This window comes from Rhododendron vialii, chromosome 4a (assembly GCF_030253575.1).
Source record: "Rhododendron vialii isolate Sample 1 chromosome 4a, ASM3025357v1".
Classification (NCBI taxonomy): domain Eukaryota; kingdom Viridiplantae; phylum Streptophyta; class Magnoliopsida; order Ericales; family Ericaceae; genus Rhododendron; species Rhododendron vialii.
Window position 1 is genome coordinate 10,656,755 of NC_080560.1, and position 11,932 is coordinate 10,668,686.

At 37.9% G+C, this 11,932-nt stretch overlaps 1 protein-coding gene across 1 annotated transcript; it reads left to right on the forward strand.

Annotated features, from left to right (window-relative positions):
* Positions 1–5,703: 5,703 nt before the first annotated feature.
* LOC131324468 (probable protein phosphatase 2C 58) lies at positions 5,704–10,931 on the forward strand. Its single transcript, XM_058356439.1, has 5 exons — positions 5,704–5,895; positions 8,192–8,449; positions 8,637–8,913; positions 10,368–10,522; positions 10,629–10,931. Exons 1-5 carry the CDS (start codon positions 5,863–5,865, stop codon positions 10,764–10,766), a joined length of 861 nt encoding a protein of 286 aa, XP_058212422.1. The 5' UTR covers positions 5,704–5,862; the 3' UTR covers positions 10,767–10,931.
* The last annotated feature ends 1,001 nt before the right edge of the window (positions 10,932–11,932 follow it).

The following is an 11,932-nucleotide window of genomic DNA, read 5'->3' on the forward strand; positions in this document are numbered from 1 at the left end:
CCCCAAACGGAAAAACCCAGGCACAAACTAACGCTATTCCTAAATGCCTAGGAAAACAGGAAGAACAAAGTAGCAACAGAAAGCAGATTACGTAAGACAAAAAATGCGAGGGCTAAGACACCATGCATGGTCAGTCCCACTTTGTCTAGCGATGTACTGTATTTCGGTTAGTTTTGAACATAAGAATGCATAACATAAATTACAATAAAAAATAAAAAATAAATGAATGTTTAAAAAATCACAATTTGTGTCTATCAAATATATCACAAATGGCGTAACAAAATTAATACCATCAAATGACAGTAGCATTTACCATACGAGGCACGATATTTTTCAAAATGGAATAATATTATAAAATCACTTATTTTACTGTGCCTCCATCATAACATTCACCACAAAATTATACAATTGATCGAAATTTGATGTAATCAATTTTCTTGTCCCTGCGTGGATGGCCTAATTCTGATCGAACTGAAGAAGGAATTAGTTGAGGTTGACGACCGTCTAACCAGAAAGAAAACAACAAACAACACTTGGGTTCTAAAAGGTTTTGTTCATAGTTGAAATGGTGATATTAGTCAGCAACTAACTCATTTTTAATTTGACAAGAACAAGTTGTAAGATCAAAACCTTTCAAAGTTCAATGAGGGCACTCCCAGAATTTTTATTTCAAATATATTTGGCCCTACGCTAAATTTTAATGATGTCTTTTCATCTTATCTTCAAAAGAACAGCGACGTTATCGATCATTTAAATATTTAATTTCAAATAATTTAGGTGCCACGTGTCCACGATCATTACGTTAGGCTTGTTCTTGCCATTTTTTTTCTCTCCTCCTACAAAACCTTACCTTACCTTGACCAAATCTTTTTCTTTTTTTAAAATAAAAAAGTGTGAAATGGTTAGCTTGTTTATGAAATGTTTGTCTCCGATTGTCATAAAAATAAAAACTGGACAGGCCCTATTCACTTTCGTTAGCACTTAAAATATTCACGTTGTTCTTTTTTCTACTACTTTTTTTTTTCTTTTTTTAACCGAGGAACAACCCTTAAGTCGAGCCACTATTGGACCCGACTACGCAATCCAAACCTCGGGGGACACCAAATCCAAACACAAACTTGATTTGACAATTACAGGAGACACCAACCTTAGAATTGTAAAAGTTAATTAGTTGATCTAGTCCTTCGTTGTAGCTGTAGTACAAAAACAAAACCTAGACCATTATTGAATTCGCTACTTTGTATACTAATAATCATGTGTGCAAAGAAGTGGATTGGTCTGAAATGCACACAACATAAAAAGAATAGGTCTGCTAAAATTCGAAGGGGCCTTTAATTTTCAAGTATTTTTTTTTTGACTTTCTGACGCGGTCTTTTTGTTCTTTTTTCTTTATATATATATTTTGGTCAAACGGTCTTTTCTTCTCGTCTTATATGAATTTTTTTCAACTTCGGTCTACATTTTAGTACTTTTTCGATTTCTGTCACCGCGACACATGAGACGAATCAGAAAAGTCCGGGAAAAACGAGCCCAAGTCTCAGCTTCCAGCTAGCAAAATATCTAGAAAACGTTTTTGGGCCGCATTTGAGAATGAAAAGATATAAATAATTTCCTGATTTTTCTTCTGTGATAATGATAATATATGAACTGCTCCCTTTGAATGACGAATTACTAATTGGTCAAACTGGTCACCCTATTAACCTGGTATACTTATTAAAATCTCATATTCTTATATGGACAAAAACGTCACCGGATTAGTGGGAGCAAACCACGAGGGTGTCTCACCAGCTTTTATTTGCAACGTTTATTTCGGATTTCTGCAGATTCTGCTGCAAATGTTAGATTTCGAATTTTAGTAAAAAATGGAAACATGTGATGTTGTAGCTGTGGGATTACGAGAATTCCATTTGTTTTTTTGAGAATTTTGTGTTGCAGAATCCCAAAAACTACCCAAATCGAGCTTTAGATTTTTAAGAATTTCTCTCCTTTTTTCAAGTTCTCAGAATCTGTAGATTCCAAAAAATCAGTTATGTAGAATTTTTGACAAATCTTCAGAAGCTAGAATTTGAAAATTTATCAAAATAATTTTCCACAAGTGCCCATAATATTTGCTTTTGGCTAGGATTGGACCCGTTACCTGTCATGTGGACGTGTTCAAAGGTGGCTAAGACTCCGTTCCGCAACCTTAAATAAACCTTTATTTTTTAAGAAAGCAATTTCAAACTAAAAATTAATGTGTTTACGCAAATAATTTTCCTATCAATAAGGATCTTGTTTGATAGATCTCATTAAGATCTTTTATACGGTGCAAAAAAAATTAAAAAATTATTTTCATTTACATTATTTTTTAGTTTGAAAATGTGAAATAAGCTGCTTATTTTTTAAGAAGATTTCTGGAACGGAACCTAACTAAGCTAGCCCGGTTTGTTTGAATGATGCAAGTTGTTCGCACCATTAATTAAATCAATCATGCAATTAATATATGTTGCTTTCATGCATCTGCGCAACAAGCGGTTTAGTCAATTGGCTATTATTATACCAAAATGGCAACTCCATGTGATTAATTGCTTTAAGTTTGAAATCTCATTCTTATCCCTATTAGTTAAATTTGATTTGTTGGTTCTTCCTCTTTTTAACAGTATATAATAAATATAATAAAATAAACAAATTGTGAACTCATCGACAAGGAAAGCATTTTAGGGGCATAGTATCTTTATTTATGCCTCAAGTTTAAATAAATTTCATTCTTACCCCCCAGTAATTGCACTCTTTGGGTGCTCTTTTTAGTGTCTTTTGCGGTAGTCGGCCAGGGTTGTTCGGCTTAATAAGTTAAGTGGCTTATTTTTTTGTTTTTATTCAATTTTTTTTTTTGCATTTGTTAGTTTTTCCTCAATTTTTGGGGATTATTGTTTCGTCATGACAATATGAATCTAAAAAGTAAAAAATTACGATCAAAATCCAATTTTTTTTTAATAATGTTTTTTTTTTCTTATTTTTGTCTTTATTCAAAAAATTTAGGTTTCGATCATAATTTTTTACTTTTTAGATTCATCTTGTCATGAAAAAGCTATAATCTACAAAAAATTAATGAAAAACAAACAAATGTGAAAAAAAATTTGAAAAATGACAAAAAAGTAAACCACTTGGCCTATTAAGCTAAGCAGCCCAATTTTTTTCTCTGGATAATGTTTTATGGATTTGAAGAATACTGAAAAAATATTCAAAATTAATTTCTACTTATCCACTATTAAGAAATTGGGAACCAATGGCTTAAAGAAATAATACATCACATTTTTATCTTAAAGTACCTATGATATGACTTTACACAGTAGCAGGTGAAAAAGTGTAGAGATTTTTCAGTGCCGAGCGGATGTATCCTACATGGTACCCACTCGGTGCATCTGAACCGTCCGATACACTTTTGGACAGCTCGGATTAAAACCCTATATCTCCTCTCACTCCAACACTTTCTCTCTCATTTTTCTCTCTCCAAATCTAAGCCGTTCAAACACGAAATGGATGGATCGGATGCGCAAGCGGGCGCCACGTAGTATCCGCTCGGCACTGAAATTTTTTTCGAAAAAGTGATAGTCATATGTCGTTGAGTCCCCACCGGTTATGTCAATTATGCTTCATAGAGATCATTATAGGTAGCAAAGAAAATACTAACGTTTTTATATTTATTGAAGATTTTACTATGCATATCTGGCATCCCTCGTCGAATGGGCATTTCTCTGTGAAATCTGCGTACGATCACTTGGAGAAGGGGAGTTCTCTAGTACTCTCTGGAAACCAAGTAGCTCAGACTAGTTCATAGTTCGGCGGGGATGATGCCTTCAATCTGGAAAACGGATGTGGGGGTTGCCTATCTCCATCCTAAAATTAAAAATTTTGCATGGAAGTGCTTCAACGAGGCTGATGCGACTAATTCTGCCCAAGCCACAAGAAAAATTCGAACTGATCCAATGTGTCCTGTCTGTGGGAGAGCGGAGGAATCGATTTGCCACTTGCTTTTTCAATTGTGATTTTGCTACGAGAATTTGGATTCACTCCCCCTTTCGGTTGAGACCAGAAGATCTGCTCCAAGATTGGCGGTATATGTCTGATTGGTGGAGTTGTATTCAAGACCGAATTAAGCAAGCGGGTTTCCCATCTTCGACAATGGGGCTGGGGTTGGTCTATTGTTGGTGGATTTGGCGGGCTAGGAATGATCTTGTTTTCAATGATAAAAGATGGGTAGCGAACGCGGTTAGTGGGAAAGCTCAAGCTGATTTTCAGGAGTTTTTAAAGACGAATGAAAAGATTTCCTCAACTATGCCCAAGGAGTAGAGTTCGGATACAAGTAATTGGAAGCGTCCGGAGGAAGGCACGGTCAAGATTAATGTTGATGCTACGGTTTCTAAGGAGCTAAATGTAGTGGGAATGGGTGTCATAGCTAGGGGAGCAGATGGGATTATATTGGGTGTTTCAATCAAAATTCATGTTGGTATTCACTCTTCCCGAACAGCAGAAGCTCTTGCCATTCGGGATGGTTTGTACATGGGTCTTGCGTTGAATCTTTCCAAGGTTATAGTTGACTCCGATGCGGAAGCTATTGTCAAGAGTAGTGTAGCGTCGAAGACTTCGGCCAAGGATATTGTTGTTCTAGTTCATGATCAGGTCCTCAAGGGCTTGTTTTTAGCTTGTGATTTTAATTCTGTTAAACGTTATTGTAATCGGCTGCATATGCTTGTGCAAAGAAAGCCCTTTTCTAGTGGTTCATCTGAGTTGTGGATAACCACTCTGCCCCCCGGGGTTCTATCCTTTCTGATGTCTAGGCACTCTTCCGCCCTTCTGCCAAAAAAAGAGAGAGGAGATTACTATGTTTGGAGGTAGGGTCTAGGGTTTTAATAGCATTTGATCTCTCCCCCTCTTCCTCTTTCTCTTCCTCTCCCTCTCCCTCTCCCTCTACTATGATGCATATGTTTTTTAAAGGACCTCTAGCTAAACCTTGGAGAAGGGATTTAGAAACATTTTTTCGTGAAAAATCTTTATTGCATTAAACTTATAACTTTGATAAATAAAGTAACGCATCAAATGGAATTTTACCAATTTTGAACTACTCTGATACTCTATGTTTTCTTCTTATTTTCAATGAGTCAATTAGGCCACATTATTTGTGTAAATAGAATTTCATTTACTTGTGCAACATTTATGCTTATGTTATCATTCGAGAATGAATGGTTATATGCCATGATAAACACTTATGCATTGTGCCATGAGAGTTAAATTTCAAAGTCATTACGCTGATGTGGTGCTCCCATGTAATAAATATTAAGAAAATAGATCAACACGTGTTTGAACACCCACCGACCACTTTCATTAAATTTCTAATTAACTCGTAGAGTCGTTTCAAAATGTCCTACAATGTATAAGATGTTCTAAATTCACAAAACACGTGGATCATTTATATAAGCAATTTTCAGACTCAAGAAGTTGCATACTTGGATAAAACTAATGGAGAATCACAAGGTCAAATGTAAAAGAGAATTTCCCATATTCTTATGAGGGGTCCTACCTGATTCAAATGTTTTTGATATATATAAACTAGTAAATAAAATGCTTAAAGCCTTTTAAACTAACACAAGATTCAGGGGTAATCCCGTAATTTCGATCACGGAAGAGTGTTTGACCTGCCCAAAGTCACGCGCAAAACCGCGTTCTTTTGACAAATAAAAGCAACCGATGTTGATGAAGACCTGTACGTATACCTTTCTCTCTGTGTATCACCGTATATACCACTCCTCTCCCTCTCCAAAGCGGAATTTCTCTCTCTCTCTCTCTCTCTCTAAAAAAATTCTTTCTGATTAGCGGAGGAAAATCATGAACGGAAGAGAAATTTTGCACAAAATGAAGGTCAGTGCACGAGTCTCAATCTAAAAAGGAAAAACATGGATGCTATTTATTTTGCTCGTATTTTTCTGTTTTGTTCTGGCTGAGTTCCGTAAATGAAGTGGTTGTGCTTGTTTTGAAGAAGGATCGTTAGATTTTGATGATACATTCGAACTGATAATTAGTGGTTGCTGTTTTTTTCCATTTTTTTCTTCTGAATACCAGTAATCGGATAGTTTTATGTGTTTCACTGTGACTCGGGGAGAGAGAGAGAGAGAGAGAGAGAGAGAGAGAGAGAGAGAGAGAGAGAGAGAGAGAGAGAGAATGAGAACTGGGGCGTAGAGCAACGTCAAAAAGCTTGAAGAATACCTAAATTGTGGAATTTTTTAAAGTTAGATTCCTTTTGGATTCCAGATTTTGGAAGTCCGACCAAATTTGAGTTCCAGGGTTTTTAGTAATCTTCCCCTATGTATGCGCGTGTGTGAGCGTGAAAACGCGGCCTGTTCGAAATTATCTCAAACGCGAGAGCGAAAATGAGAACTGGAGCGTAGAGCAAGGATCGAAGTGGAGGTCCTACTGCAGAATTATGTGACCTAGGTCTTTCCCTATTCACTAACTCTCCATGAAAAGGGATCCGCGATTCTGGATCAGTTGGTTGATTTGATTTCAATAAAACCGTGCATGGGTTTAAGAACCAAATACACGATTGCACGAATGAAAAAAGAAAAAAACACCACAACAGCACATCAATGGCAACAAGAAAAGCACTATGCAAATTTTTTTGTTGTTTGGTGAAATTGCCTACATCCACGAATCACGTTAGGACTTCACCCCATTCTGAATGAAGAGTGTGGGGTGGTGATTCGTTTGTCTCGGGCTGGATCCGAATGAGCCTGCTTTCACCTTCCTCCGTATCGTCTGCAAGACAAGGAACGGGTTAGCGTTGAATTCAAGCGGGGGCACTCCAATGCCTAAGTTAGACACTCAGAGAGAGGAGATATAAAAGTAGATCTCATATTTCAAAAGGCATATCTCCTCCAGGGTTTATCCCTTGGGCTTTATAGGGTTTCTGTACTTGCTCCTCGAGGAAGTACGTGCTAGGCACTAGGCCCGTGATGTCACTCGTAATTGTTTCGAGTGGATGATGTCATGCAAGATGCTCAGTGTCCGCGTGGCCGAATATGTGCTTGAAACTTGACACGGAGATGCCATGAGGAATACAGTTGGCTCCTGAGTCACCTTACGAGTCAGGACGCTCTTGCCCGGCCCTACGGTTTTAACAGACTGGGCTTGCGTACAATGGGCTTCAGCGGATGGGTTGGGCCGTCCATCTAGTCCACATGCGAGCCCATCGAAGTGGGCTACCCGCATTGTCAGGGCCAACTTGCTGCTCTGTACGGCCCAGTACAATGAAGAAGAGTTGCCAGACCGTTGCTAGGGTAATTGGTATCCCCATATGGGAGAGGTTATTCCTTGCTTCATGCCAATAATCCCCATGGGACAGTGAAACAACCTTATTTTGTGATGTATTTGGTATTTAGATGATGCTTAAACATGTCTATTTCTTCTCTTTCTTTTTAATTCCTGTACTTTTAAGATTCGAGGTTCTCATAACATGATCTGTTTTACCAAATTTCTCCCCCATACAAACACAGACAATCCTTTGCATTGCAGTCGTTTTGTCCTTTCTCGAATCAACACTAAACCAGCACGGTTACTATTCACAGCACAGGAACATGCTCTAAACAAGAACCAAAATCCTTTGGTTTCCCTCACAAAATCTTACCCCTTTGCACCGTTTTTTTAGCCCCTTAAACCCCATACAGTTTTTAGCTAGATTTCACCCACAAAAGCAATATAATCAGCCTAAAGCCATACATCAACTGCTGTATAATATTAGTTTTGGCCTCAGTATTAATAGGATAACTTGCTCAATGTATTCCTTCATGGCTTCACTCAGATGAAAACAAAGCTGTAAAATGTCAAGTCAAAAAGGTATCTACTTGGCTTGCTTCATAGTCATTCAAATGGCCTACTAACACTTGTTGGTTGTATGTGGTAAGTCTTGTTGATAAATTTACGACACTACTTTCTTCATTTTGGTAACTAGATTGTTTGACATGAGAATTCCTACATTTTTGTGTTTCTTTAACAAAATAGGATAGTTGAAATGCTTGAAGAATTGAAGCCATGCGTTCATCCTCACTTTGGATAGAGTTGCACTTTTGCATTTTGCATTTTGAATCCTCATTTTCTCGAGGTTAACTGGATAAATCACTAGACTCCTGTTTTGTGGTTGATGCGAACTTATTCTGTGCAGGAAAAAGCTTGCTTTGTTTCAACCCAACCAGCTTCACCAGATCCTGGGAAAGGCAAGAGTAGAATGTCGAAGCATGTTACTCATGGATTTCATCTCGTGAAAGGAAAATCAAATCATCCCATGGAAGACTGTTTAGTTTCTGAGTACAAGAAAGTAGATGATAAGGAGTTGGGTTTATTTGCAATTTTTGATGGCCACATGGGCCACAACGTTGCAAATTACTTGCAATCACACCTATTTAACAACATCTTGAAAGAGGTAGTGCATATTATCAGTGCCTAACTTGAAATTGAGCGCCTTGGAAATCACTTTAATCTGTATCCCTTAATAAGGATACAGAATCTTTGTCCTTATTCTACTTCTATCCCTTTATTTCTTCTGGTTGTTACTTTTAGTTTTAAATCTATGTGACTTTTTTCATTGACCAATTTCTCTCTTTCTTCAGCATGACTTATGGAACAATACAGAAAGTGCAATGAAGAGAGCTTATCATGCAACTGATGCTTCTATTTTGGAACAATCAGTTGTTCTGGGGAAAGGAGGGTCAACTGCAGTAACAGCAATCCTGATCAACAATCAGAAGCTTGTAGTAGCAAACGTGGGAGATTCTCGGGCTGTTATGTGCAAGAGAGGTGTGGCCAAACAACTATCAGTTGATCATGAGCCAGGCAAGGAAAAAGATAGGATTGAAAGCAAGGGCGGCTTTGTGTCGAACCTTCCAGGTAACTTTTGTTTTGATTACTTTAATTACCCAAAAAAAAAAAACTTTTGTTTTGATTTTTGGGGAGGGACTTAGTTGCAGGATCCTTCTAAAATGGGTGTGCTCCCTAGACAAGAGCTCGAATCGGCGCTCCCAAGATGGGAGCTTTGACAGGAGCTCGCTGCCCTCAAGACGGGAGCTCGCTCCTAACTAAGATGGGAGCTTATCGGGCCGTTAAGGCAATTATTCTCTTACTTTTAAGAGTTTTGTGCCATTGTTGAAATAAGAACATGAGAATCACATTAGTCAAAAAGTTTTGCAAATTGAGAATATATAACTTCCAATAATTACAATTTAAGATTGGGAAATTTTTTTGAAAGTATCACTTTTCCTTTAATGGTTCAGTATTTTACATCCATATTTTTATATAATCTATATACGCTCTTTAGGCGCTCCCAACCTTAGGAGCTTTTAGATGCCCCCGCACCCCCGCGCCCGCTCCCGCCCCCGCCCCCGCTTCATGCTACTAAGGGGAGGGATTTGGGTGGTGTAGACTGATTTAATAAGCGGTTTTGTCTTGTTACCAAAGATCACTCTTATTTTATACGCATCATTGGGATGTATATACTATTTGAAACTTTCTTAAACCTGCACTTGTACCCCAACATGAAGAAGTCACATTCAACATGTCCTCATGCCAGCTAGAATGGAGTCAAAACCAATGATTTTTTGTCTTCCGTGAATAAAATGAGCAACTTTGGATTTTCTGTAATGTTTCAAACTCTCATAACTTTTCCCCTTTTTCTGCTAAGAGCATCTCCAACCCTTGGTCAAATCCTTGCTCAAACTCAAATTCAAATGACATTGTATTTTACTTGAGATTTATTCTCAAGTCAATGGAGGCAAATCCATACTCAGACCTATATCAAATTATATTTTACTTGAGATTTTTTCTCAAGTCAATGGAGGCAAATCACTACTCAAAACTTCAAGGTCCATTTTGTGTCTTCTTTTGTATTCTAAATCCACTCAGACCTATATCAAATTATATTTTACTTGAGATTTGTTCTCAAGTCAATGGAGGCAAATCTCTACTCAAAAATTCTAAGTCCATTTTGTGTCTTCTAAGTTTTGTATTTAAGCTTGCACATTGTATTTAAGTTTACAACTCAAGACTTTGATAGAGCTTTTGCTTAAATTTCTAAAATTTATGCCTAGATTTAAGTTTGCACATTCGATCAATTAAACTTTCATTTTTACCCCAATTTGAGTAAAAATCTAACTAAGGGCTGGAGATAGCCAAAAGACGTAATTCCATGTCTACTGGCATTTGGATTTGGGATTTGTTTTTGTATTTTCTATGCTGTAATACTAGTCCATTTGCAGAAGTGGAGACAGGACTCGGTGAATTTGCCCCCACTTCTACTTCAGGAAACAACATCGGTAGAAGTTTGACCGTTTGTTGGTTCTTTGTAGGTGATGTACCTCGAGTTGATGGACAGCTGGCAGTGGCGAGGGCATTTGGCGACAAGAGCTTGAAGAGACATTTGAGTTCAGAACCTGATGTGGCGGTGGAGATGATAGACGATGATACCGAATTTGTCATTTTGGCAAGTGATGGGTTGTGGACGGTTTGTTACTCTCTTGAACTTATTTTGCATCAGTTTTCATTTCAATGGAATTTTAGACGTTCCTGAAGTTCTCAATTTCTGCTATTCTATTGTATTCTGTGGTTAGGTGATGTCGAACCAAGAAGCAGTGGATTCCATCAAAAGCATAAAAGATGCAGCATCAGCAGCGAAGCATTTGATAGAAGAGGCTCTTTCTAAGAAAAGCAGAGATGACATCTCCTGCATAGTAGTGAAATTTCAGTAATCTGCGATTCTTAAATGAAGGAAAAAATGTGACTAGCAACTCGTGTAATTAGATTGCTATACTCGTTTGTCGCCTATTAGTTGTATTTTCTTGATGCTTTTCTGTACATTCGACTGATTGTTCACGGTAGATGATAATGGTGTTTTCATGATACTTTTCGATGAACATAGGGTCCTCAATGCATGGACAAGTCCTGTATGCGATGTTCTTCTGCTCTGCTCTTTCCGTGAGCTCCTCAAGTGTGGTTGGGTTTGGTTGCATCTGTAATGGGCCTTTTGCCACTCGTATTAGTTTTGGGTGAATATAGTATGAGGAGAGATATGATAAAAGAGCGGACATATATGTAGAGAGAATGTTGTAGATGGTCTTTTTGAGTTATTTATAGAATAGGAGAGATCTATATACTTGGTTTGTTTTGGGGTCAATATGAGTAGGTGGATATATGATTGAAAGAAAAGGTGACATTTTGTTTTCCCCTTTATCTTGGCAAACTCCGTATAAGTATTTTGGATATATTATCCGGCGTGATAGTATATTTGCTTTTTATATTCTGTCGGCAAACAAACAGTAAAGACTTATTACTAGGTGACAAAATTAATGTCAGAGTCATTGTTTTGAAGAATTGGTTGTACTTAAAGGTCTCAAATTGTCTTCTGAGACTAGGAAAGTAAAGTAAGAAATGAAATCACTTATGAAAGAGTATTGCTATTGGTACCGACCAATAGCGTAGGGAAAATGCCCTGACGGCCGCGCCGGGCCTTCTTCGGCCACCGGACGGCCAATCCGAGCCGTCAAAAAAAAAAAATTAAAAAACCGAGTGGGCTAACGCGGGAATCAACGGGCATCCGATGTGGATCGAGTACCTATGCACATCGGATGCCCGTTGATTCTCGCGTTAGCACACTCGGTTTTTTTTTTTTTTTTTAAATTTGACGGCTCGAATCAGCCGTCCGGTGGCCGGAGACGGCGCGGCCGTCGGTGCATTTTCCCTGCGGTACCATCCGTACCAATATCATTTTGGCTTATGAAATGGTAGGTGTGGCTTCCAAAGCAAAACTGCATGGAAGACTTATCGGATCACCATATAGAAAAATCAAGGAAAAAGGAAGACCTAGAGTGAGATTGGCCTTTTTTTTGTTAGAAAAATGAGTTGTCGATGTCATTCC

Excerpts from the sequence above, each read along its gene's own strand:
- LOC131324468 (XM_058356439.1), top strand. The coding sequence starts at position 5,863 with ATGAACGGAAGAGAAATTTTGCACAAAATGAAG. Across the intron at positions 5,896-8,191 it reads AAATTTTGCACAAAATGAAG|GAAAAAGCTTGCTTTGTTTC; the intron begins GTCAGTGCACGA and ends TATTCTGTGCAG. Across the intron at positions 8,450-8,636 it reads TTAACAACATCTTGAAAGAG|CATGACTTATGGAACAATAC; the intron begins GTAGTGCATATT and ends CTCTTTCTTCAG.